The sequence below is a fragment of the Aptenodytes forsteri genome, unplaced genomic scaffold, assembly GCF_000699145.1.
Source record: "Aptenodytes forsteri isolate BGI_AS27 unplaced genomic scaffold, ASM69914v1 Scaffold3, whole genome shotgun sequence".
In the NCBI taxonomy this organism is placed as follows: domain Eukaryota; kingdom Metazoa; phylum Chordata; class Aves; order Sphenisciformes; family Spheniscidae; genus Aptenodytes; species Aptenodytes forsteri.
Window position 1 is genome coordinate 2,556,273 of NW_008795283.1, and position 26,311 is coordinate 2,582,583.

Below are 26,311 nucleotides of genomic sequence, written 5' to 3' on the forward strand. Positions count from 1 at the left end.
CCTGGAGTACTGCGTCCGGCTCTGGAGCCCTCAGCATAAGAAAGACATGGACCTGTTGGAGCGGGTCCAGAAGAGGGCCACAAAAATGATCAGGAGGATGGAACACTTCTCCTCTGAAGAAAGGCTGAGAGAGTTGGGGTTGTTCAGCCTAGAGAAGAGAAGGCTTCGGGGAGACCTTCTTGCAGCCTATCAGTACTTAAAGGGGGCTTATAAAAAAGATGGCGGCAAACTTTTTAGCAGGGCCTGTTGCAACAGGACAAGGGGGAATGGCTTTAAATTAAAGGGGGGTAGATTTAGACTAGATACAAGGAAGAAATTTTTTACGCTGAGGGTGGTGAAAGACTAGAACAGGTTGCCCAGAGAGGTGGTGGATGCCCCATCCTTGGAAACATTCAAGGTCAGGTTGGACGGGGCTCTGAGCAACCTGATTTAGTTGAAGATGTCCCTGCCCACGGCAGGGGGGTTGGACTAGATGACCCGTAGAGGTCCCTTCCAACCCAAACTGTTCTATGATTTGTGATACAGTGCCAGGCGTTCGCTGTCTTCCCCCCCCCAGCCTTTTCCTGGCACTGGGTGGGTGACACCTCACCATTAAATCAGTACTGGGTCTGGATAAACCCTCCGAGAGAGTTTGACTGGGCAGTGAGATGTAAAGTGCAGGCCTGCCATCAGGGACATAAGGCTGCTTGTGAAGGTTTTCATCCTGGTGACCTGGCCCAATCCAGCGCTGGACAGCTGGAGTTCAGCCTCCATGAATCATATATTCTGGCTTTCAGTGGTTTGTTGCTACTTTTCAGTCCATGAATGGTTGCATCCTAGTGCTCAGTAAAATGATTTCTTCCAGTATATCTTCAAATGCTGTAATGCATTTGGGAAGCTCGGCATATAAAGTACAGAGACAAGCTCTGTTTAATTTTTGTTATGTGAGAGCCTGAAGCAGGTTGACGTTTATGAGCTGATTTCATAGGAGAGAGAAGAGCATAAGGAAGAGTCTTGCTAGTCTGAGCTTCACAATAAACTCTAAAAGACCATACTTCTAGCCAGTTGATCTCCTTGTACAGTTTTTTTGCATGGTTTTTGCATGTCTGAAGTGCAACTTACTTTCTTGTAAGTTCTTAGGTATTAGGGCTCCCTGGTAACTCTGGATAAAGAGAGCTTGTACTTTACTGATCTGAAATGCCAGCCAACTCATTGATTTAATGGTCAGTAGTTTTCAAATGCCAGAAGCAGATTCTTCCTGAAATGGTGCAGCTCTGTAGCAGAAATGGAGTTAAAGGCTCCAGAGGCACAAATGTAGAGAAGAACAAATATTTACCCTGTGTTGGACGGGAAGTGCGCTGGATTGAGATTTCTGCCCTCACCACTTTAGCCCGTTGTTAGTTAATAAAAGGGATTGTTCTGATTCCAGAGCAGTTAGTACCATGCCAGTGGAAAACCGGTGTGGAAGGGACTCTGGCTTTTTTTTTTTTTTTCCCCTGTCTTCCAGGACAGAAGAATTAAAATTGTGCAAGACACTGGGAACTGTATTCCACTGAGCAAAAATGAAAACTTCTATACTGAATTTACTTGCACTTCTTGCAAGTGATGTGCTGATTCATTGCCATCGCCCAAAAGGATGAATTGATTGTCAGGAGGGTTTGTTTTCCCTATGCAATGTTTCCTAGCTCCTCTGGACAAGGAGAGGCTTTGGTGGTGAACTTCACGGTCTCAGTAGGATCCAGTCCGGCCTGTGCAGTTACAGTTAGGGCTGGGGCTCTTACTGCTGTAGTGCTGTTCTCATCCTGAGCTGCAGAGATGGGTTTTGGGAAGTGGCTAAGAAGCAGTGACTGAGCTCTGTGTTTCCAAGTTTCAGGGGCTGTGCCCTGGAGTTGGGCAATGCAAGTAAACTTACAATTTTCCTTTTCACCCTCAGTAATTCCTTACACAGCCACCAAATGGTTCTGTAGGTGGATGCTGGTAACACACAGTAGAATGTAATGATACCTCCCATTTTCAGGATGTAGTACTTCAGAAGCAGCATGGGCTATATTTTGTCTTTCAGCCACGCTTGGAACTCAGTGGCTGCAATTAAACCAGAACAGGACATTACCACTGATGCCAGTGGTAAACTCCTTTTGTGGAGGCGGCGAAGTAGTGCTGTGAGTGTCTGTAATGATTCCTTCTGAATATCCATTTAATTCCTTTGGCCTTTCTAAGAGAATTGGCCAACTCCATTGGAAAGCAAAGCTCTTCATTGTGCAGCGTTGGTCTCGTTGACCATCATACTTGTAATTCTTTAGAGGTCAGCTGCTGATAGAGTAACTCTTCAACACAAACCAAGCTCTTTGAACCACCCCTGTGTCCTGGAGAATGGGCTCAGAGAGTAAATGCTGAAAGGGTTTATCAAATGCCTTTCTTCTTTTCAAAATTGTTAGGTGGCTTCAAATGCAAAGCAACATGCAGTGGAGGTATTTCAGGTTAGAAGATGAAATTGGAGAGTATAGCAAATGGTGGCTGGTCTCTTAATTCTAGTTCAAACAAAAGGCACTTTGGGTGGCTCCCTGGACTTGTGATGAGGTTTGTGTAGAGGTTGTCCAATCCCTAGAGCTCCTCTGCAGGGCGAGGACAGCCATTTGTGAGTGGTTTTGGGCATCCTAGCAGACATCCAAGTACACCAAGGCATAAACCAAGAGGTGTAGTATACAGAGGTGAGGGCTGTAGGGCTTCACTTCCTCCATTGCAGCTGAAAACCACTAATATATATGTGTATAAAGCTTCTGTCACTTGCAGCCTGTGGGCACAGAAACTGTTCAGTGGGCCAGGAGACTGTGTTTTGGCTTATCTGATCACAGTTGTACTTCCTGAAGGGTCCTTTCAACACCCAGCTTTCTTCACTAGGGTTGTTGGTGTGATCTGTCTTGTCCAGCCATGGCCTTTCTTGTGCCAAGGTGTTGACAGGATCCAGGATTACTTTGTAATTACTCCCTAATTAACTGAGAATCTCCTTGTCAGCTTATACCACAGCCTTGGGCAGGAAAAGAAGCTGCAACCAAGCCTGTCCTTTGAGTCTGTGTTGAGTGTGGGGAGGGTGACAAGCAGCCACCCACGAGACCCCAGCAATTCTTCCAAGTGCTTTTAAGGTGTGAAAGGAGGATTCGGAGAAGGGGGTGCCACAGAAACTGTCAGAGCGCAATAGGACCAGGAAGGGGAAAATCACATGAGACCCTGGGGGTTAATGCTGGTAATGAATTAGTGCTCAGTGCAGGGAAACTTGGACTGGATGGGTGAGATTTGTTTCATGGCCTGCCCAGCCTTTCAGTCCAAAAACTTCTGATTAATAAGCTAATGATGGCCTACTCTGTCTGTTCAAGGAGCAAGAGAGAGAGATTTGTGGTGACTGTGGGTTAGTATCCTCCTTACTTGATACAGTATATTCAGCTCCCAGATTACCAAGGTGGAAAGGATCCCATTTTGGGGCAGCTGGAACTGCTTCATTTGTAACTATATTGCTTAAAAAAGCCGTGTGTGCAGCAGTTTTCTGCCTGCTCTTAATAAACTATTAGTCGTTATTAGCTGAGTGCCTCAGTCATCGTTCCAGATAATTTCATTTAAATAAAATTCCTTGCAACGTGGAATTGGCTGTAGAATTTGTTGCAAGAATTAGCAGATCTGTCTCAGCAGTCCTGTAATGTATGATGTTCTAGTAAGCAGGTGCTGTGGAGAGTTTGCTTTCAGGCCAGGCAGGGAATGCAGCCTGTGCAGTCAGAAGCCCAGGTGCACTCCTCTGAACTCGCAACTGGCAGAAGAGCAGCACTTGCAGCTGGGTAAATTGATTTTGTTTTCCTGCTATGCATGATGTATTGTTTGAATATCCTGCTTTCTTTTCTGGTGACTGGAAAGGGAGTCTTCTTGTCATTTCCCCTACAACACTAAGAAAGCCTGGGCTAGCACCCACAGCTTTCAGCCTGTTCAAGACCTCACTTTGCAGAGCGCATGTGCAGACAGCATAAAACTGTGCTACTAGGCTGAGATTTGTGCGCTAGCAGCTCCATCCCCTTCTTAACAGGAGCCAAACCTTTGTGGACACATCTCAACAGCAGAGCTGTGTTGAAATACTTGCTTAAAATTCATCTCCCAGCATAAACACAACGAAGGAGGGTGCCTTGGTGGCCATGAACACTGGTTCCCTTTGAGTACAGCGATGGTGTTCTGGCGAGGCAGTGCTCCAGTGAATTCTTTCTTTGGTTGCTTAAGCCAGACCTTTCTCCTGTCAGAAAGGAGGCAAGCAGCACTGCTCTGGCTCAGTTACAGCTTCTCCGGGGTTGTTACACAAATATGGCAGTCTCTTGGCTGTGTCAGAAAGTTTACGCTCACCCATGGAAAGCAGGGCTGCATGGAAGAGTGATTTAGCAAGAAGAGAAGTAAAGAGCATCTGGAAAGGTCAGATAAAGCTGGAATGTCACTGTCGCAGCCACAAAGAGATAAAAGTGCCCATTTTTTTTTAATATCTGTCATTTATGTGGTTGTGATAGCTTCGACATTTACATTGCTAAAATTGCTCAGCGGCTGAAGCGCCTTATGACTCTTTTCTTGCAGCAAACAGTTCTCTAGATCCACTCTCAGTGGTGCCACAGCACTGCTGCTTTCCAAGCAGAAGCATTCTTTAAACTTAATGTTGACTCACTGTCCTGCTTCCCTAGGTTTCAGGAACGTTGCCTGAGCCACTTTGGTACCAGAAGGTACTGAATTTGGAAAGGAGAGTGTGAAGAGGAAAGGTTATTGGCTTTCAGGAACAAAAGCAAAAGTTTGGGAAGTGCAAAGAGTACCAGAAAGTACATGTGTGCATGCACGTGTAATACAGGGAGAACCAAAGGTAGGTTTGCAGTTGGCAGGACTGGGAGATACCTGGAAGGAGCTAGCTGAAGATGGGATCTCATTAGAGCTTTGGCTGCAGGACCTCCAGCAATCACCTGGCTGTTGTTTTTAGTTAACTCATGCCTGGACAAGGGTTAATCCAGTGAACTCTGAAGAAGCAGGGACTTTTCATGTCGTGTCAGAAAAAGGGTGTGCATGCCTTTTAAATAGGTATGCAGGTAGGCTTGTAGACATTACCCCAGCAGTAAACCTGCCTCATATGCTCAGGCGGCAGAACAGTTAATCATATTTGCTTGCTTTTAGTAACATTTGTTATTCTTTTTGTTATCTGACAGGTTATATTGTGGTAGAACATGAAGGTCCTATTGTTTGTACAGCATCTAGCACACAAAGAGCAAGAGTTGATCTCAGTGTCAGGGATCTTGCTGATGAAGCTGGGGTGTAAAAAAAAAAAAAAAAAAAAAAAAAAAAACTACAAATCATAGCTAGATGGGAGCAGGGGGCACAGAGAGCAATGATGAGAAATGCATGCATGTACATACAGATGCACACGCGATGGGAGCAGGGGCACAGAGAGCAATGATGAGAAATGCATGCATGTACATACAGATGCACACGCACTCCCTCATCGGGCATCCTCCATTGTGAACACTGAACAAGAGGCAGACCTGCAGGGGCGTCCTGGCAATCTGTTGTGTCCAAAAATGAAATTAAGAGTACAATATACAAATCATAGCTAGATGGGAGCAGGGGGCACAGAGAGCAATGATGAGAAATGCATGCATGTACATACAGATGCACACGCACTCCTTCATCGGGCATCCTCCATTGTGAACACTGAACAAGAGGCAGACCTGCAGGGGCGTCCTGGCAATCTGTTGTGTCCAAAAATGAAATTAAGAGTACAATATATGGAAAGATCCAAGGGCCAAGAAACACAGCTCTGTTTGCACCTCTTGTGTAGTTACCATAGAAAATTTATGGTGTGAGATTTGTGTGAAGAAAATCCAGTTGATGGTATGTTTTTGTGCTGTTATTTAACAGTAAGTAGTTTTCCAGCTCTGTGAAATTTCCGTAAGCCTCAAGATTAACAGAATGTTTGTTTCCTCATCTTTGGGACAAGGAGTTAGAGGTAAGCAGGAGAATAATCTCCAGGCTTCTGCGTCTGCAGGCAGCAAGGAAGCACATCTGCTGCCTCAGAGCAGTGGTTTGAGCTCACGACTGAGGAGACGGTGCTTCCCACCTGGCAGTGCATTTCTGCCCTCTGAACTGGGGTGCACCTCACCTCACCCCAGCAAACATCAGTGTTTTTTTGGGGTTTTTTCGTCTGGCTGCTCCCAGGGCCAAGCCTGCACCGGAAAGACAACTGGCTGCTCTCGGCAGCCCTTTCCCCTTTTGAAAGCTTGTTTGCTGGTGACAGGCAGCACAGCAGGGCGTAGCGGCCGCCCCGAGCCGATTGCCACCGCTAGCTGTGACTCAGGGCGTGGGGAGGAGCAGCTGTGTTGCCCAGAAGGTGGATGGGGCGAGTGGGTGGTTTCAGTAGTTTTCCTAGAATAACAAAAAGGATCCTGTGCAGATGCGTGAAGCCAAGTCAGTAAAAATGGCTCCAAACAAGACTGCCAGGATTGCAAGACCTAGCGGACAGCAAAAATTTCAGCTCTCCTTTCTTCTCTTCCTCCCCCTGACTTTTCTGCCACATTTCTCCAGCCTTCTCTTATCTGTCTGTCAAATCTCCTTCCAATTTACTACTTTGAAGCAAGAAGATATTTTACTCCTGTGCAGTATATGCAGCAAATGCAACATAAAACTGTTTTCTGATTATTACATTTTGATGGATGTTGCTCTGGGTTGGTCTGTGAAGAATATAGTTTGTGAATCCCATTGCAATTATTAAAAGCATTTATAATCCACTTTCTGGTAAAATGGCCTAATGCATCCACACCGGGCTGCTGGTTGTTGCTGTTCCCATACACTGTTGTACTGCTTATGGTATTATGCTTATTGGAGTTCATGTAGGACCTGAAGGGTGCCTTGAGAAAATGTCTGCACATCTGGGAGTTGTCTAGTGGGAACTGTGTGTGCTCTGTCTATTAACCCTTCATGGTCCGTGTCCTTGAGGAGCTGAGGTGTCAGCTCTGCCACTGATAGCTATGGCAGTGTTTTGCAGAGTCATCTCACTTCAGCATGTCTGAGGCTGCGATGTGGTGGAGATGGCTCCAGCAGAGAAGTTGGAGTGCTGGCTCTGGGACTTACTTTTCCACCAAGCCCTAGGTGACTCATGCAGCAATAAAAATACTCCAGCTGATCTGGTTATCCTGCCAGGCTTTTATAATAATGCAAAGTTTAGAAGATTTGTGGTTTGCTTTTAATTTCATCTGTGTTTCTTAGAAATGTAGACCCAGCCGCCCTCTTCCATGCTCAAAACGTGCGAAGAGATGCCCCGTTGAGCTATCCCGGGACTATCCATGATTTAAAGCAGAACTTTCTGATCTGCTTTGGGCTGATGGAAAACAAAACTGAAATGGCTTCAGAGAAGTATGCAAGAAATAAAAGTGCAGCCTGGTGGCCTGTGAGTTAGATCTCAAGCTTCCTCCTCAATTCAACGTGGATTTTGTAATGTAACCCAGGGCCAGTCACTAGCTCTAGGTATCTTGCTTTGTCTGCTTTTCAAATATGAGAAGGAGGTTCATGGGCATCCACAACCTTCCTGAACATAACTTGCTCTCGTACTTTGATATGTGATGATGATGTAGCATTTGAAAGCATCTCTGCTCTCATTTGCCCCTCTGGAGGAGTGAAAGAGCCTGGCTTCAAAAGGGAGCCAAATAAATGAACCTCTTCTCACATAACACAGCGCAGGCAGTGGAATGAAGAAGGTAGTGCCAAAAGGATGTACTTAAGGATACAGGGTCCATTTTCAAATAAAACCGCTCTTATTTGAAAAAAAACAACCCACTTTTATTTCTCAGGGGAATAACATTAAAAAGCAATAAAAGGTGCTTAATGACTTACTCTTTTTTTACAGCTTCCAAATCTGGAAGGAAACCGGGCCATCTTGAAAAAAGAGATCTCAGACTTTCACAATACATGCATCCTTCCAAAGGGCCATTACCATGAAAGTATTTACAGCTGCACTGGTATCCTGCTCCATCCCACAGCCTTGGTGCAGAGCAAGGCCAGAACACAGCAGTGGGAAGCTCGGCAGCTGTTGAGCAATGCTTTTTCCAAGGAAAGTTTCTGCTACACTATTTGTAGCCGTGTAAGCACGAATGCGAGCAGGTTAGTCGAGGAAGCCCAGCTTCCAGACAAATAAGAACAAGCCCTGATGCTCTTTGCCATCTGGGGTAGTCTTTCTTTTGAAATCCTGTGCATGGTGTAAGCAGTGGTGAAGCATTTCTAAATTTTTGGCATGCCGTGCTTCAGTATCAGCTGAGTCCTTTCTGCTGCGATTTCCCAACAGCCTAAGATGGCATGACTGCTGTGGTCTGCTCCACCCTCCTTCTTGGCCCATGTATGCCCAATTTCCTCTTGCAGAGTCTTGTTAGACTCTGCTGAACTGCCTCCATGCACTAACTGAGCAGACAACTAGCCTTACCAAAGAAAGTAAACAGTTCTTTGCTGGGTCAGTGAGTTGAATTGGCTCTGGGAGCACATCTGGGAGAGGGACGGAAGAAAGACCTCCTTTCTTTGTGGTAGCACTGAGCTTTTGGAGCCGCTCATTTTTTGAGTAACCTCACCCTTCTATTTAAAGAGTGATTGAGGGGTTATCAGTTTGTACGAAGGAAAGAGTTTACTTGGTGTCCTATTCAAACACTGTGAAACACATTCATTAGCACTTGGACAAACTTGTCAGCCTTAAAAGAACTAGTTGCTACCATTTACTCTTCAAACATTACTTTTGTGTCAAACAGCTTCTGCATCTCCAGGTTGGGATCTTTGATTCACCTGTTTAAGACAGACTGTTTAATGCCACGCTGAGGTGTTTGAGGTGTTTTATATTTGCTTCTTGTGTTTTGACTGTCGAATGGTAGCACTTACTTTCCTCTTTCAGACCCGTTCACATAGTCTTCTTTTGAGATAATCCCTACTATCACATCTCTTGGATGAGATGGTCTCTTCCCCGCCAGTGCCCCACATGCCCATTGTTCAGAACATGGGCTGACAGATTGCAACCGCAGAAAATGTGTCTTGTCATCAGTTGTGGTGAAATTCATTTCTCTCATATGAGAGATCCTCTTATCCTGACCACTTGAGGTCAGAAGGCGTTTCCAAAAAGAGTTTTGTTTAGCCTGAATGCCGCTGGCTGTGTTGTAGTTTGGACCTCAGTCCTTCCCGCACTTCAAACTCATATTATTACTCCAGTGGTGGTGCATAATATCACTAATTACAGAGTGACTGTGATTTCTATCATTGAGGTGGCTACAATGATCCTTCTGCCAGAGGCTCTCAAATAGTTGGAGTTTGGGACTGTGCTAGACAGTAGTGTCACTAAGTAATGCTTACTTTTATCCTTTCTAGGACCTGCACTTCTGCTGAGACAGGTGACAGCATCGTTATTCAGAAAGCATTTACTCCTCCACATGAGGAGGGAGGGAAGGTGGGACAGTCTCACACAGGGGAGGGAGGTCTGCTTAGCAGCAAGTCGGTGAGAATGGAGGCAGCAGGACAGACGCTACTGGGATGTGGTTTATGTGGCTGAGGAGCTCAGCACGCTGTCCCTCAGTGTCTGTCTAAGGGCTGCAGTTTTTGCTGGGGATGGAGTAGACCAGAGGCAGTTGGCCATAGAAGAATGGTCCTTTTCTTAAGCACCAGTCTAGAGACGAGAAGATCTGGAATGCTGTTTTCTGTTCTCCTTCATATTATGTTAAGATGTCTCATTTAACACTGGAGTCCCTAGCAATCTGAGCACTTAGCATGCCCTAAAATCAGTTTCAAGGTATTCTAAACCAAACACAAAATGTAGGGGCCTCTCCAGAAAATCAGACATGCTGGAGCCATGAAGTGACTGCCTCTCTCAGACTCCCTCTGTCATGGGAACACCCTGCAACTTCTTTGCATATTTAGGTACTAATGCTTGTACTCCACAAGGACAGCGGTGGAAAGATGATAACCTAACTAGCATTTGAATATGTGTCATGGTACCTGGCAGCACTGCTTTGGTTCTGAACTGTTGTTTGGCTTCTGGGAAGATTACTGACTGCTTTTTTTTTTTCTTTCTCCTGTGTTTTAGACGTTTACAGCATGGTGTAATTCTCACCTCCGCAAGGCTGGGACACAGATTGAGAACATAGAGGAAGATTTCAGGGATGGTCTTAAACTCATGTTACTTCTGGAAGTCATTTCAGGTGAGAGAGGTTCTGTGTGGTGCTCTTAAGTGTACTGAGCATCTCCGTTCTGAAATCTGTCCTTCCCCTTTCTCACAGAATAGGGACGGCAAGAGCTGTAATGCTGCAGATTTTGCCGGAATATAAGAACAGCTGCTTTCTGATTCAGAACAAATTTTTCCCTAATGAATATCTTGTCTCCAGCAGTGACCATTAATGTGCTTTTGGAATGTACTCTAAGCCTCATGGCCTGTGCAGGCTGCCCATTGCATTCCTGCTCCTGCCTCTCTGCTTTCCTCTGCCCGTCAGGAATGCACGGCCCCCTGTGAAGGCTCAGGCAACGGCCCTTACTGCTTGGCAGGGCTGATGAAGCAGCTCTGGGAAGAGTGTGGGAATGCTGCACTGGCAAATCATACCAAAGCCACATGACAGTGGGAATAGGATAGAAGTTATTGGAAGAGAGGAGTCAAACCAGTAAATCTTCTGTGTCATTCAGTTTCAGCTGTGACTGAAGTTCTTCCATTCTAGTTTCAATCTGAGCTCAATGCTTAAGCCTTCAGGGAAAAAAAAAATCCCAGAGAAAAGCAAAATTCCAGAAAACCCAGTCTGAAATAAAAACAGTGATATGAACGAGTTAGGTCAGATTTGTTTTCACTCCCTATCACAAATGTCCCACTACTTGACAGATATTTCCCAGGGATTATTTCATATAAGCAGTAATCCCTATTGATATGCTGATGAAATAAATACCTTAGTAAAGTATTGTGGGAGGCATCGAGGGGGGATAAGACTGTATGTATGAAACTGGGGTTATATGCTCACAGACTTTCTTTTGATGGCTTTTGAGCCAGTAATAGTAACCCAGTGACTTGCACTCCTGACCTTCTTGGTATGTTTTCCAATAAAGCACTCAGACTGGCTTCCCTCTGCCCCTCCTTTCCTTTCCTTCCCTTCCGCTTTGCCAGCTCCTGCAAAGATGCTATCAGTATATGTGTTTTTCAGAATTGATGAATATAGGATAAAACCTCAGGGTTTTTGCCCATGTTGGTGGTTTGGAGGGATCAGAGTTCAAAATATTATCAGAGCTTTGCAGCACGTACATTGCTTCTGCAGTGCCTGTAAGAAACGAGGTAGCAGAGTCCTATTAGTTTATTTTCTGTATTTATGTTCCCTTGCAGAGGAGGGGCTGCAGCCTGGAAGCTGGGGCAGATGGGCCTTAATGGCTTAGTTTCTCATCGCTGAACTGGAAGATAGGGGAGAGAAGCATGAACAGGGGAGGGCGGATGAGGCTCAGTGCTAAAGCAGGGGGTCTCATATCTCACACTGTTTAATTTCCTTGCCTCACCTCCCATTCTTCCTCTCCTGTTGTCCCTTTGGGAGCCCACCGGCAGGGCCTGTCGGACCCCCCTCAGTTTGGGAAGAAGCTAACCGGCTAACCGGTGGTGTAGGCACAGCATTTCCCCATCCACTGCAGAGCGGCTCTGTGCCCGCAGCCTGCTGCTAGATGACCAGCGGGCAAAGGCATGAGGAGCAGCTGTGGGCTGCATCCCACCAGAGGCCATGGTCCTTCACACACTAAGGACTGAGCATCCTTTCCTTAGAGCCAGCAGAAGCTAGAAGCGCAGTTCTCCTAGGTACAGTGGCAAAAGAGGGGAGATTTAGCACAGGGGGGTTTTTTCCCATTTCATTTCCATCATTGGCGGCTCCATTTCCCGTTGTGAGCCCTGCTGCTCTTACAGAGCCTCCTTCCAGCTGCTGGCCCTGCTAGTAGCCCCTTTGGCCCGTAGCTGGGGAAGCAGCAGCCCAGCCCAGGAGCAGCGTGGGGGTAAGGAGTCTCCTGATTGGCAAGGGCTTGCCTGTATGTTCCTGCCATGGTTCCCACTGATTGCCTGCCAAAAGGGTGAGTCTCCGGATGGCTCTTAGCCCTCCAGTTCCAGCTTCTGGCCTTTCCTTTCAGCCCTTGGCTCACTCCACACCTTCCTCTTCCCGTATTTTGCGGGACTGCAGAGCTGCTGACGGGAATTTGGCGTAGGCAGGCTTGCTCTGTGGCAGGCTGATCTTTTCCTCTGACCCAAAGGGTGATGGCTATAAGAGCCTTCAGCCATGAGAGCGCTGGGCCGGGCTGGCCGAAAGCCGTGTGGAGCTGAGTGCCTCCTCCGCATGGCCGCCCGGCTGGGGTGTGTGGGAGTGAGGGAGCGCTATCTCCCTCTGCCCCCACTGCAGCGGTGGCTGCCGCCGCACTGCTGTGGGAGGAAGGATGGAGCCTGCATCAGGGAAGCTGCTGGAGGCTCTAGGGTGGGAGAGGGACTGTGCCGCTGGGGCTGTGGGAGACCTGTTTCAGGGCAGACCCTCCCATGTGCCCTTGGAGACATGTCGCTGCTGGGCAGGTAGGAAGCAGTTTTCCCGTCCGATGTGACTTCCCAAAATAAGGGAAGCGGTGATGTTCTGCAAGAGGAGAGCGCCTCGGTTTTACTCAGTCCAGTACCTTCTGGTGGTGAGCTGTTCTGCTGACGGGTCCCCTTCCAGCCCAGCCAGAGTCCCTCGGTCCCCCAGCCGCTCTGCGGTGGGGGAAGCTCCACAGACAGTTCTGGGACTTCCTCATTGCGAGTCCTCACCTGTTGGCCTCCATGATGGGAAGTAGCACTTGGGCCCCCCCTGGAAATTGCCCCAAAAGATACACTTTCATTTTTCACCACATGCATTTCCTTCCCCTGACAAAGCCATTTTAAAAATAATACTACAAGACTGAAAAAGGCTAAGCTCACATTTAGTACTTTTAAAATAAAGTTATTAGGCTCCCCCCCCAGCCCCAAACAGAAGGAATGACTAATTGAAATTTTTCCTAAACAAATTTGCTGTAAACAACTTCTATGCCAACACTTCCTTGCATTGTTTGGCTTTTAAAGTACAGCCTTGGGCTAGTACATGAGAATCAGAGAATGGAAGCGAGTAGACCATTTTCATTGTCTCAGCTGGGAGAAGTACTGAGAAATAAAGCAATGATGCAAATAGCTGAAAGTAGAACATACTTCTAGCAAGCTTCCCTTTTAACAGTCTACATCATTAATAATGTATGGCATGGAACCAGATGAAGCTTTTCTCTGGAAATCTAAATTTGTAATAAAGTCCAAGTCTGAAGGAAATAGCCATTGGGTTTTGGGACTTTAAGTTCCCCAAAAAAATGATGCTAAAACAAATATGCTGTTGTGGTATTTGAGAGAGGGAGACTGCAGTTTTGCATTCACCATCAACTGCTTGCAGATCGCACTGCCTGTCAGAGGGAACAATCCTGCTCTCCCCAGCCCCAGAGAGAGCAGTTCAGATGCTCTCCCTTGTGTTAGCAATGCACATCATGCGGCCACAAGGTGAATTGGATCGGCTTGCTGTTTCAGCTGAAACCTAATTTCTTGTCTTTATTTTTCTTTTTGCAAGGCTAGTTTACAGTCACGTCAGCTGAAGAAAATGGTTATTTTTTAGCTGGTTCAACCAGCTGACATTTGGCAGCATAAGTCTGCTTAAGTCTATTGTGAAACTACATGTAAAAATGTCATTGTGAAACTGTCACAAAAAATGCTTCCACTTTTATTTAGAATGGCTAGCATTATCCAAATGGAAAAAGAAAGCAACGTACCATGACGTGTACTTGAGGCTCCATTAAAGCAAAAGATTTTTTTTTAATCCTAGGATGGAGGTAGTACCATAAATATATCTTTTTACTTAAATTGTCAGACATCAGTGTTTCATTTTGAACGTGAATCTGGTTTTATCCTTAAGTTTGAGAGCTAATGACACCAGCCTACAGTAATCACTGAAACACTTTCAAAGGATTTTCATTTCCAGACTTTTTCTCTTTGTAGGGCATGGCTATGGAGATAATCTATTTTTCTCCCTTTTAGCTTTTCCTCACTCCTTTGTTAGGAAATAAGCTATTATTTCAGTTTTAGTATGAAAAAGAGTTCTTTAAAAAGTACTTTTCTTTCTCACCCTTAAGCCTCAAATAAAGGTTTTGAGTCAGCTCGCATTGACTTAAATATTCAGGTTCAAGATATAGCAGGAGACTTTTGGAACTGAATAGGTCAGGTGAGTAGTTACTTGCCTAGACTTGCCCATTTGATCTCTTTTTAATGATCTCATAACTTTTTTTTTCAAAGTGCAAAACCTGCTTGCATTTTGTTTATATCTTTTTTGTATTCTGGAGCTTGTGATCTGAAAGTGGCTGTTCTGCTCATTTTTTGGTGGTGTGTGTCACATACAGGTGGTTTCTGATGTCCTGTCTAATTATATTTCTATAGCAGAGGTTCCTTTGAGAAGTCCACTTGTCTGTCCAAGCTTTAATTTGCTTACTCTGCGTGTTGGGTTAGTGTTAGTAAAAGTAGGCTGTGAGCCTAGTCACAGGCAGCCTATCAAGAAGGGCATGACCGCACTTAATGCAACTCTTTCAAATAAATAAGGTCAAGAAAGTGCTTTTCCAAATCTTCCAGCTTTGTTCCAGTCAGGAGCTGGCATTTGCCCTAAGACTCATTTCTATCAGAGATTTACCTGCTCTTACCTTGGAGCTAGGCTGCTTCCCTCTCTCTGCCTCATTATAAACATTTAAAATGCATACCATTTTAGAGACCATTGCATAGAGTCAGAAATACATCAAACATGTAATGGAAAGGAGTTGAGATGACAGTCCTTACAGTTATAAAGCCACTTGCCAAAGAAGTGATTTTATTTCCTGATACAGGCAGTTGTGGCCATTCAGTGCAGACACTAGAGAGGTAGGAGGCCTGTATCCTGGCTGGGGAAAAGAAAGGCAAGGTACAAGATCACCCTCATATTTGACTGTAGGAAGTTCCAAGAAGGAGAGATTTGCTTTATAAATTGGGTGTTGTAAATGCTGGAGGGGAAGTCCTCACCTGTCTTTGTGGGGGAGGAAGTTTGTGCTGTTTCCAGGCATCATTATCTGCCGTTAACGGTACTGTCTAGCTCAGTGTGGTTTTGGGGACCTTTTCACCTCTGATACAAACCTGCTGTGGAAAGGACTCAGTGCTGACAGTTCCTCTATTATTAAATTATCTGGGATGCAACAAAAAGATACTTTTCTGTCTGATTCTTTCTGGGGGTACTTAACAGTGAGTGTGGCTGTCCTGCATTCACTGTTGAGAAAGGATGCAGGGATGTCTACCCTCTGCCTGGCTGAGCAGCGGGAGCCGCCAGCATGGGGAAACACCCACCAGGGAAGAAAGGGTTCAGAATTGTTTTCTAATACTTTTTTTTTTCTCTTTTCTTATAGGTGAACGTTTGGCTAAGCCTGAAAGAGGCAAAATGCGAGTGCACAAAATATCCAACGTGAACAAGGCCTTGGATTTCATTGCCAGCAAAGGAGTCAAACTAGTATCTATTGGAGCAGAAGGTAAAGAAACCAGCTGATTTGTCTGGGCCCAAGCTGTGCTTAGCCATTGACTTTCTCTCATAGCTCCATTTCCCTTTGCACCCCCCTAGCCCTACCATGTCCTTGTAGAATAAGCCATGGGGGGAAAAAAGGGGATATATTAGGCCTTTACTCTGGTTTTAAATCGCACCTTCACACCAAGCTGCCAAACCTGATTCCCACTTGAGCTTATTGGTCAGGTCCTCCTGCTTTTCTCCCAGTTCTCATGAATTAAGGAAAACATTTAGCAGTGGCAGAATGAAAGTAATTGAGATGTTTCTTTCTCAAATGAAGAAAAGTCTCAATTGAAGCATAGCAGCTGCTTGTAGTTAGCTTGTTGCAGAGCTGCTGGGAAAGATCTCCTATTGCTGTAGGACATCCCATGGGTCAAAGCCAAGTGCAGTCCCCAGCATGTGTCAAGGACCCCAGAGGCTCCAATTTTCAGGGCTTCTAGGCTTCTTGTTGTGCACCCCAGAAAGCTGGGTGCTCTGGCTGGAAGCCTGTGTATTGTGTAGACACCATTGTGGGCAGCACCAGGGATGCCTTCAAGATGAACTTGTGGATCATGCAGACAACAGGGAGTTGTGCAGTATTTTTGTCTTTTTAGCAAAGATGGTGGGTGTTTTGCAGATATGTCACCCGAGACCCAGAAGGGCTTGCAGGTTAGTAAGATAGTTTGCTCTTTTATAAACCTTAACAACTTGTCATCTTATTTGTGTTTTCATGACACTTGTTTTCCTCTGCTCTGGATCTGTGTGTGAGTCCTGCCTATGGACTCATGTTGTCGCTGTTGCTGTGGAGACACTCTGCTTCTGTGGTATTTCGGGGTTTGTCTTTACAGTGACCATGGAAAATGAGGAGGGTTTGTTATCTCCATCTTACAGATGGAAATATGTGGTTTCTCCAGGGAAACTCATGACAGAGCCAGGAAATGAGCCCGTGATACAGTTCTGGATGAGCGTTCCTCCTCTGGGAAAGTTGCGGGGCTGCAGGGCTGAGCCCTGCCTGTTCTTAGCCCAGGAGGTCAGAGCAGTGTTGGCATGCTGTCCCCAATTTTGGCCTTTCAGGCATGCTCTTGGGGACATCTCCAAGATGTGCCCATCCTATGGTCCGCTTGTTCTGTGTCAGATCAGGCAGAATACCTCAGCTGCTGCAGGTGCTTATATTTGCCTTACCAAGACCTTTACCTCAACGTACTGCTTTAACTTTATGGAGACTTTGGAACAATTTGAAACTAGTGTCCAGGGACATTGCAGACACTTCTTTACTGCGTTTAGTATTTAAGAGCGAAATACAAGTGGTGAATGGCTCAATGATGTTGATATTCTGCATGCAAAACTTTTCTTCAATTTTCTCAGCTTTTCTCACAGGAGCAACCTGAGGAAGTTGCTGGCCCTGAGTACTGTTTATGTAGCACAAATGCATATCTAAGGTCATTTTGTGCCCTTACAAAAAAGACTGATGCATCCAGCGTCTGATACAGTAGTCAATATCTATACGGGACCCTTTTCAAACTGGAAGTTGAACCTGGAGCCAGAGGTGGTCTGCCTTAAGACAGCTCCTGCTGTCATTTGGATCTTGGACAGACATTTGGATCCTTCTGGGAGTCTAGAGCATGCATAAAACCTATCTTCCCTGCTCTATTCCCTTTTTTCTTTTTCTGGTTCTGCTCTCCCTGGCACTAGTTTGCCTTTTCCTCTCCTTCCACTGGATTTTTCTTTTTTGATCTCTGCTCCTGAATCAGCTGTGACTGTACTCTCACAGCACTTAGAAATCACTTGTAAGTAAAATTGTCTGTGACCAAAGATCTCCAGGGCCCAGTTATTCAGTATGGATTCAGAGCAGTTACCCTGTTCAGAAATAGGCTGTGAGGTGCCATTTTGTGATAGAAGCCATGATTTATATCAGTCTGAACGGTGATCCTGACCTCCCCTGCCAAATGTTCCTGGCTCTCCTTTGTCCTGGTGCCCATGCAGCTACATGGTGAACCCATATGGGTTTCTTTATACTACCAAAGGTAGCACAGCACTGAAGTTTGGACCAAGGTTAGCTTTGATTTTTATACAGCTGGGATGCCAGCTCAGGCTATGTAAGTATGGTCACAACATGGGCTCCCCCACCCCAGTGCCTGCCCATGCACCCAGAGCGAGCCCAGGCCACTCTGGTTGTCACCAGGAAACATAACCTGCCCAGTCCATCCAGGTGCTTGGTGTACAGTAAATGACACATCAGCTATAAAAATGGACTTTTACTTTGAACAGCACAGCAGTAACTGACCCTTTGGTCAGTTGGGGTCAGCTGTCCCAGCTGTGTCCCCTCCCAACTTCTAGTGCACCCCCAGCCTGCTCGCTGGTGGGGTGGTGTGAGAGGCAGAAAAGGCCTTGACTGTGTAAGCACTGCTCAGCAGTAACGAAAACATCCCTGTGTTATCAACAGTTTCCAGCACAAATCCAAAACATAGACCCATACTAGCTACTATGAAGAAAATTATCCCAGCCAAAACCAGCACACCATGGAAGGGATTATAAACCTTCCTGGAGCATGAATTTTAAGGGCTTACTCTCGGACTCTAAGAAGACATTATGCAGCAGCAAAGTAGAAGATAAAAGCCAATGAGGCAGTCATAACACTGCACCAAGAAAACGAGCTGTAAATGCTTCAGTCAGGTTGGACTGGTCTAGGAAGTTTTCCAGGTGGCTTTTCTTCCAGAGGATGGAAGGGATTATAAACCTTCCTGGAGCATGAATTTTAAGGGCTTACTCTCGGACTCTAAGAAGACATTATGCAGCAGCAAAGTAGAAGATAAAAGCCAATGAGGCAGTCATAACACTGCACCAAGAAAACGAGCTGTAAATGCTTCAGTCAGGTTGGACTGGTCTAGGAAGTTTTCCAGGTGGCTTTTCTTCCAGAGGAGAAAACCACCATCCAGCAGCAGTGTGGTGGTACTGGCCAGGGCAGCACACTCCTCACCTCGAGGTGGCTTGCTCCATCTCTGAGTATCTGCTAGGCAACAGGGTCCTGCGTGAAGGGTCTGCAGCCCAGCTGTAGTTCTCTGTATATATTAGACAAATGGCATTGGCCATCAATGTCCTGGCTTTATTTATTACTATTTTTTTGTGGTTAAAAAATAAGCTCCAGAAAGAATCCCAAGGAGACTCTCAGGTCGGCTTAAGCCTTGTGAAACCTAGTGTTTAATCAGAGTTAAAGCCAGCAAAAATGTTTTCATGGCATTTATCTTGTATTTCATTAAATAAAGATCCCTCTCTGCTGTTTACAAGCCAAGCTCTGCACCTGTGTCCCAGGGAACGAGAACCAGAGTGGAAGAGGACTTCCTACACACAGCATGAGTGCAGGACATATTCCATGTCCACATTAAATGGAGGGTGAACTAAGCAAACAGAATAAGCAATGAGGGTTAAGAGCTGCTTTTTACAACCGTCTTTGTTAACAATTCAAGATGATTCTAAACATCTTTGTTTAGCCAGAGTCCATAGTGTCAAAGCGGTTATGGCATACGGCAGATCTGTGTAAATCTGGATCAAGGAAGGCTCTAGCCTGGTGCAGCTTCCAAATGGTTTTTCATCTGCTTTTAAATCTCTCTGTCATCTGAAACCTCAGGAGCCTTCTTTTGCTGTAATAGATTCCATACTGGTGTCAAAAGCTCCTGGGATTTAACAGGTTGAATAGGTCAAGTATGTGACCCTAAGACTGTTTTATTTGCACCTCTAATCTGCATAGAAAGTTGCTGCTTTCTCAGGCAGATGTGGCTCAGTTCAGCATAAAGATAACTGAATGAACTGGTCCCTATTCTCACCTGCGCAAGTGAAAGGAGAAGTAAAGCTTAGAGATTTCAACAATTGCAGAAGTTCTATCTGAGCAAAACACCTACTGAAGCACCAGGCAGAGCAAGCATACATTTGACAGTGGAAAAAGGGGGAAAATAAGGTTTCTCCATGTCAGTGAGTGAAACATAGCATTGTATTTGTTCCTATCTCCTGCCCGCTCACAATTAGGGAGCTTAGATGTGCACCCCCATCATCAATGCCAGCCACCTGTCCTAAATCTGGCTGGACCATCATTAGCAACACACTTTCTGAAGACAGGGGCATGGATGCTCATCCTGCTTTATTTGGCTTTTGTTAGGATAAGCAAAATGCAGAGCAGCCTTTGTTTTATGTCACCATTGTTGCTCTACGTCTCCAATTCCCAGATCATAACACTATCCTGCCAGTTGTTCATTCCCTGCAACTCCTTCTCTCCGTGGGGTAACCAGCGGCTGTGCTCTCATGGGCAACTCAGAAGTAGTTAGGGGGGGATAACAGTTTCTGTAGCATTGATTCTGCTTCTTACTACCCAGGCCAGGGTAGAAAAGTAAGCTTATTCATTTTTGCATTTTTCAGAATGAGTTCATGCATTTAAAAAAGGTGGTGGCATTTTAAAAGCCACATCTGTGTAGCCAGCCAGTCTTGCTCCTGAAGGCTGAATATTTTTCAGACCCTTAATTGGCTGTCAAACAAATGGATGAGAGTACTGTAGTTTTTGCATATTTTGTTCATGGTATTTGGTACAATAATGGGACCCGGGTGGAAGCATATTCGCTGGTGCAAAAAATTCCCTTCCAGTGGATGCAGATGCCTCATCAGCTTTAGCCAGCAACTGATCTACCCCCAAGTTGAATGTAAACCACATTAATAACATGTACTTGCTGCTGCTGTTCAGACAACAGCTGCTGGTGGTGGAGGAAGTGCAGACAACGCTTGCAGAGGTCCTGCCTAGGAAAAGCACTTGGAAAGCAGAGTCAGGCAGAAGATACTGTCTGATTATTAGCCTTTTAATATGTGAACTGCTCTCACGTTACTGAGCTTTACTTATATCAGTGGGGAACAAACACAGTGTCTTTAATTAAGCAGTAGATTGTTCTAGCTTTGTAGTGTTACGTTCAACTTTTTAACAATTCATGTGGAGTTTCTTTCTCTTCATCACCAGGAAGCAGAAGGCTTCATGAAAACCTGTTTTGCAACTACATTTTTCACTTTTGTTTCTTGGCCATATTCCACTATATTAGAAAGAGACTGGCAGCGGCTGAAGGGTGCTGAAGGGATCCTAAAGGAAAAAGAGGTTGGCATTGGGGAATGCAGGGGTGGAAAAACGAGTGAGTGAGGGCCAAAGAGCATATGGCCTTTCTGATCAGGCTGGCTGACTTTGTAACCAGGTTGCCAGGAGAAGTTTTTTAGCTCTAGAAATGAAAAATGCTCACCCACTTCTAACAAATAATAACAGTTTTGTCAACTCTATTTAAAAGAAAAAAAAGAAGAAAGGGACTGGGGATGGTGTGCTTGGTTAAATCTGCATCCTGGGATGGATCACTCACTAATCTCAGTGACATCAGTATCTGCTTGGTAGGTGGTGGGTTTTCTCTGTGTCAAGAAAAAGTAAAATGATATGTAGAGATGAAGTGGTGGAAATATTCTGGGCTTCTTCCAGAGCACCTTTGCTTTGGTGCACTGCTAAGGAAGAATCAGACATGGGAACAGGGAGCACACATCTTCCTTTTTAAGTGAGTAATGGAATGAAGAGGGCTGGGGGAGAAGAGATGCTTTCCACCTTAACTCCACCAGCTGACTTTATAAAACTGGAATTTGAGAACGTGACCAGAGCATAGTGCTGAGTTCTAATGCCACATTAGCAACTTAACGCCATCTGGTTTTATGTAAGTATCTTGACCTTTATTTCCAATTAAAATCCATGGAACAGTAATATTAATTACCTGTTTTAGCTCACTGATTGATTTATTAGTGTTCATAAAGCATTTTCAACATTAAAGTATTGCCATCAGATTTTAATCTAGTCCATTAAAATAAAGAGCTCAATTTGGTTTCAGGTCTTAAATATACCCTAGAGTCCTCCTGCCAGCTGCTGTGGTTTTTACAAGCATTGGGGTTTTTTGCTTTTTGAAAATCCCAACAAATATCTATCACATGAACAAAACAATTTTATATTTTAGCTGTAGTATCTCAGGTATTTGTAACAATAGCAAGGATTTTCCTTTAAGTTAATTGCGGTGCTCTATTGGAGGGGTGGAGAATGCAGAAAGTGCAGAACTGAATATACTTGTCATCACATGACATTTTCTTACATCAGCCTAGCGGACAACCCCCTAACCCCAAAATACCTGTAAAAAATTCATTTGTGAGAAAACTGTCAACAGGCAAACATAGTTTTTTTTTCATGCCAACAACAATAACTGCAGTTCTTTTGTACTGCAGTGAAAAGTTGTTGGCTATTTAATTCTGGGCAAACTGATGCCCCACCAAGATATCTGTGTGTACTCTTAAGTGCAGAAAGGAGTAGACACAGGGGTTTACTGCCATAGAACAAGGTGGCTTGTCTTGTTTTCTATCTTTTAAATCTGTAAATCCCTAATGCAGACGTATGTCAAAGCACAGCGGAGATTATCCTTCTAATTTACACTGGAAGTTGCACCACATGTATCACTAAATCACAAGCTTTCAGGAATTTGGACCAGATGGACATGGTTTCTGGAACAATGTGTTTGGGGTGCGTGCTACTTGTCTGTTGGTGAATACACTGAGGTTGAAAATTTTTCATAAGAGGAAAAACTTTTTTTAATAGCTTAAAAGGAAAATTTCAGATATTGTTGCTTTTGTGACAGGATCCAGACAGGTAGCAGTTGCCTATACTGCAAATTTCTACTTGCCCCAAAGCGTGATGTGTTCCTGCTGGAAGCAGTGACACAGAGGTGTCTACAGTAGTACAGAAATGGTTTCTGGCAGCCTTGTTAGGACCTGAATTATTCTACCTCCAAACAGTAGGTTAATTCTAAGCCTTTTCTTGCTGAAAATACTCTTGTAACTTGTCAGTTGTTTGTGAAAGATCCTTCTGCCATGCAGGAACCTGCCAGAGAATGAGTAGGAGAAGGCAGCTTACTCGGCTAGTTTCACTATCCAAAAAAGTGAAGGCTGTAAATTTTATAACGTGTATACGTAGTCTGTGCGGAATTTTTTAGATGCTGAGGATCAGCACTTGAGACCCAGCTGCTCACTGTTTGGACTGTTTGGCGCTAATCTATACATGGTGGAAGCCCGTTTCTGGGCCAGCATCCCCCCAGTGCCTCCTCCCAGAACCTTGATCCCCCATTCTAAACAGATCATACCTCACACACGCAAGCGGTTGCTTTCTAAAACCTCCGAGTTGTTGACCCTTGCTGATTTATATTGCAGAGTCCAATAAGCAATAAAGTATAATCTGCTTAACATCTTAGTTTATGTTATGGTCTGCTCAGGCTGGTCAGCATGAGTCTTTGCTTCCTCTTCAAGCAGGATGCATGTACTTTGAGGAACGCTCTGTTGAGTCTTTTGGCAATTACATGACTGAAAGAAGTCCTATACAGGCAGTCTGGTGTATTTAGGCTTTTTTGAAACAACAAGCATTCAGGCTTGTTTGAAATTAAAATGTTGATGTTTCTTGGTTTTCTTGGTGGCATCTTGTTCACAGGACAAAAACAGCTGTCAGAGCTCATCTGCAGTGGGAAGTCTCACTGGTTCTTCTGGTATGATTATGCTGGGGCAGTTGTATAGGTGACTTGGAGTAGACAGAGTAAGAGAGGAAGGCTTTTCTTTTTCCCAGTCTGGCCTATATGGCTTCTAAGTGATAAGAATTAGACCTGGACAAGGTGGTTTTAGGCCCCTGTGGGGAATTAAACTGATCTAAATTGGTCCTTATTCCTGGTCTTTTGGATCATCGGTGTCTGTTTTATGCTCAGTATTATACTGCAAGAGAACAAGTCTGATTACTGGGTACTACTGGGCGAGACTGTGCTGTACCAGCAGAGCATCTGGGGAGGCAGGGAAAAACAGTTTTCAGCTGGAATTCCAGTTCTCCCATCTGCAAAAGAGAATGTTCCCCAATGCTCCTGTTTTACTAGGATTTGCACTTGCAACTTGATGCCTTCTATTTCTTCTCTTTCTACCTTTTTTTCCCATAGAAATCGTGGATGGCAATGTTAAAATGACTCTTGGAATGATCTGGACCATCATCCTTCGTTTTGCCATTCAGGATATCTCAGTTGAAGGTAAATCTTAGTTCTTTCCAGCCACTGTTCAACAACGAACAACTGGGGTAACTAAATGGCTTTGCCACTTGAAAGGCCCAGAATGTGCTCTTAGGTGAGTCACTGGAAGATCCCTAGGGGGCTCCCCTTCCCAAGCTGCCCTGTCATCTCACTGACGTTTCTGGCCAGGTTCAGGTATACTGAGAAAAGTTTTTCACATCCTCTTCTTGTAAGAGATTTTAAGAGCAGCTCAAAAGGATGGCTAAGCCTGAAAGCCAACTTTGATGTTGGAATCTATTGCATTTCTTGCAGGCTGATTCAGGGACTAGCACTGAAAATGGACCTATCTCTTACAAGTGCTGCAAAACTCTCCTCTCTAATCGCAAAAAGTTATCTCCTTATTACAGAACCTCATTAAGAAAATAATAGTAACAAAACTATCCCCGTAGACTCTTCCAAACAAGGAATTTGCTGACAAGTGACATTAAAGCACAATTCAGTGTAGTCTCTACCAAAGACGATTTGGTCATGTGTTTCTAGCATATGCTCTAGAGACTCCTGCTTTCTAAGAAAATGAGTTAATTGGTGTGCTTGCTTGCTTTCTCTAGAGACATCTGCTAAAGAAGGACTTTTGTTATGGTGTCAGAGGAAGACAGCCCCCTACAAAAATGTTAACATCCAGAACTTCCACATCAGGTGAGTTACAGGCAAGAACTTAGCTTTACAATCTGTGTTATTTTCATATGTGTCTTGGTATATTCAGCAGTGTTCCTGGCAGACCTCCCAAGGCAATGCAGATGCATGTTACACAGTAACAGTGTAGTCCAGAGAGTCTCTAGGAAATTAAAGGCAGAGGTTATAAGAGGATCCAAGTACCCACATCCCAATTCCTCATTCTGGTTACGGTTGCTGCTTTTGTAAAGTTCTTCAGAGCATTAAGTCCTCTGAGAGCAGCATATGTGCCACAGGCTAAGCAAGACAGCTTTTGCTCTGTGAAAACTCAGAATGCTTTAGAAGCCATGAAATAAGGGCTGCACCGGAAACTTTGTGGTATGACAGAGTTGGGAAGGGCTGAGACGTTTTCTGGCTTTGCTCTTAATATTTCCAAATTGGCAGATATTCCTGTGAAGATTCTGCATAATAGTGCTTTTTCCAGCACGTCTTGGAGAGCTGTATGAACCATATAAATGTAAAGCACTTTTTTGAGAGCTTAAGTGCCATTCACGCTAGCCGGTACTATAGTGGAGCTAGCTATGGGCATCTGCCTTTTCCCTAAGGCATGCACTTGTTCCTCCTTTAGGGCTTGTATCTACACCTTTTTTCAACACTGAGCTCTACACCTGTCCTTGCGTGCTCCACAGGACATGCACAGAGAGTTCAGCACAGAGAACTGGCAAAAAGGAGGTGGCAATGCAAAGGGAACGTCCTAATCACAGTGGATTTTGGTAGGGATTGAAAGGAATCTTTATTCCAGTCTCATGCAGGTATAAGACATGCCTCCTTCCCAGCACTTGCAGAAGCACTGTTAGCTAGAAACTAAACCAGAATTAGTTGTCCTGCTGTCTTGGTGCCTTCCCTCATGCTCATGCCCGTCACTCTGTCTCTCCCTGGCTGAGCGCTGTTCATTGTGCTCTCTTCTGTCTCTCTCGTAGTTGGAAGGACGGCCTTGGTTTCTGCGCTTTAATTCATAGACACCGTCCAGAGCTCATCGACTACGGGAAGCTACGAAAGGTACAACTCAATTTGTTTGTCAGATCAGATGCTTGGCTCCTTAGAAGTAAAGAGGGAGAAGAACTAGCTTGGTAAACATAATTAGAGAACTTCAGCCCAAGCTGGCAGTTGTAGGATTGGAGGGAAGGAAGGAGGGATGAATCAGTATATTCAGGCTTCTTACTGAAGCGTGAACTTAATGAGCTCCCTGCTTGACTTTCACTGCTTTCAGGCTGCCTTATATGAGAGACACGTGCCCCAATCCCAGCTGATGAGCAAAAGCTGGCAAATTCAGTAACACCAAATGTGACACTAGTTCTGTGCTAATGTTACAGACTAGCTAGTCAAATCAGACTTAACATTTCTGTGGAGAGTTGGATAGAAACTGGTTACCTGATGTTCAAGTGCAAAAGCTCATTGAGGGGTCTGTGTGCCCTCCCTGGACACTTGTCACATGCTTCCAGCTTAGCAGTGAGCCATCTGCAGTACTGGGCTTCTCCTAGCATGTAGGTGTCAGGTGTCAGAAAAGCATTTGCCATAACACTCAACTTTACTTTCAGAATTGCCACTGGTAACATAGAATCATAGAATCATAGAATAGTTTGGGTTGGAAGGGACCTCTACAGGTCATCTAGTCCAACCCCCCTGCCGTGGGCAGGGACATCTTCAACTAAATCAGGTTGCTCAGAGCCCCGTCCAACCTGACCTTGAATGTTTCCAGGGATGGGGCATCCACCACCTCTCTGGGCAACCTGTTCTAGTCTTTCACCACCCTCAGCGTAAAAAATTTCTTCCTTGTATCTAGTCTAAATCTACCCCCCTTTAATTTAAAGCCATTCCCCCTTGTCCTGTTGCAACAGGCCCTGCTAAAAAGTTTGCCGCCATCTTTTTTATAAGCCCCCTTTAAGTACTGATAGGCTGCAAGAAGGTCTCCCC

General features: G+C 44.9%; 1 protein-coding gene across 3 annotated transcripts in view; it reads left to right on the forward strand.

The window, feature by feature from the left end:
- The first annotated feature begins 10,088 nt into the window (after positions 1-10,088).
- ACTN1 (actinin alpha 1) overlaps positions 10,089-26,311 on the forward strand; it is a 50,418-nt gene continuing 34,195 nt past the window's right edge. For 2 of the 3 annotated variants that reach the window (XM_009279293.1, XM_009279291.1), the window contains exons 1-5: positions 10,089-10,199; positions 15,457-15,576; positions 23,600-23,686; positions 24,274-24,361; positions 25,318-25,396. In XM_009279293.1, the coding sequence (XP_009277568.1) occupies positions 10,175-10,199; positions 15,457-15,576; positions 23,600-23,686; positions 24,274-24,361; positions 25,318-25,396 (399 nt within the window). In that variant the 5' untranslated portion in view covers positions 10,089-10,174. The remainder of the gene's footprint in view (positions 10,200-15,456; positions 15,577-23,599; positions 23,687-24,273; positions 24,362-25,317; positions 25,397-26,311) is intronic. The other variant, XM_009279292.2, reaches the window with a different exon arrangement.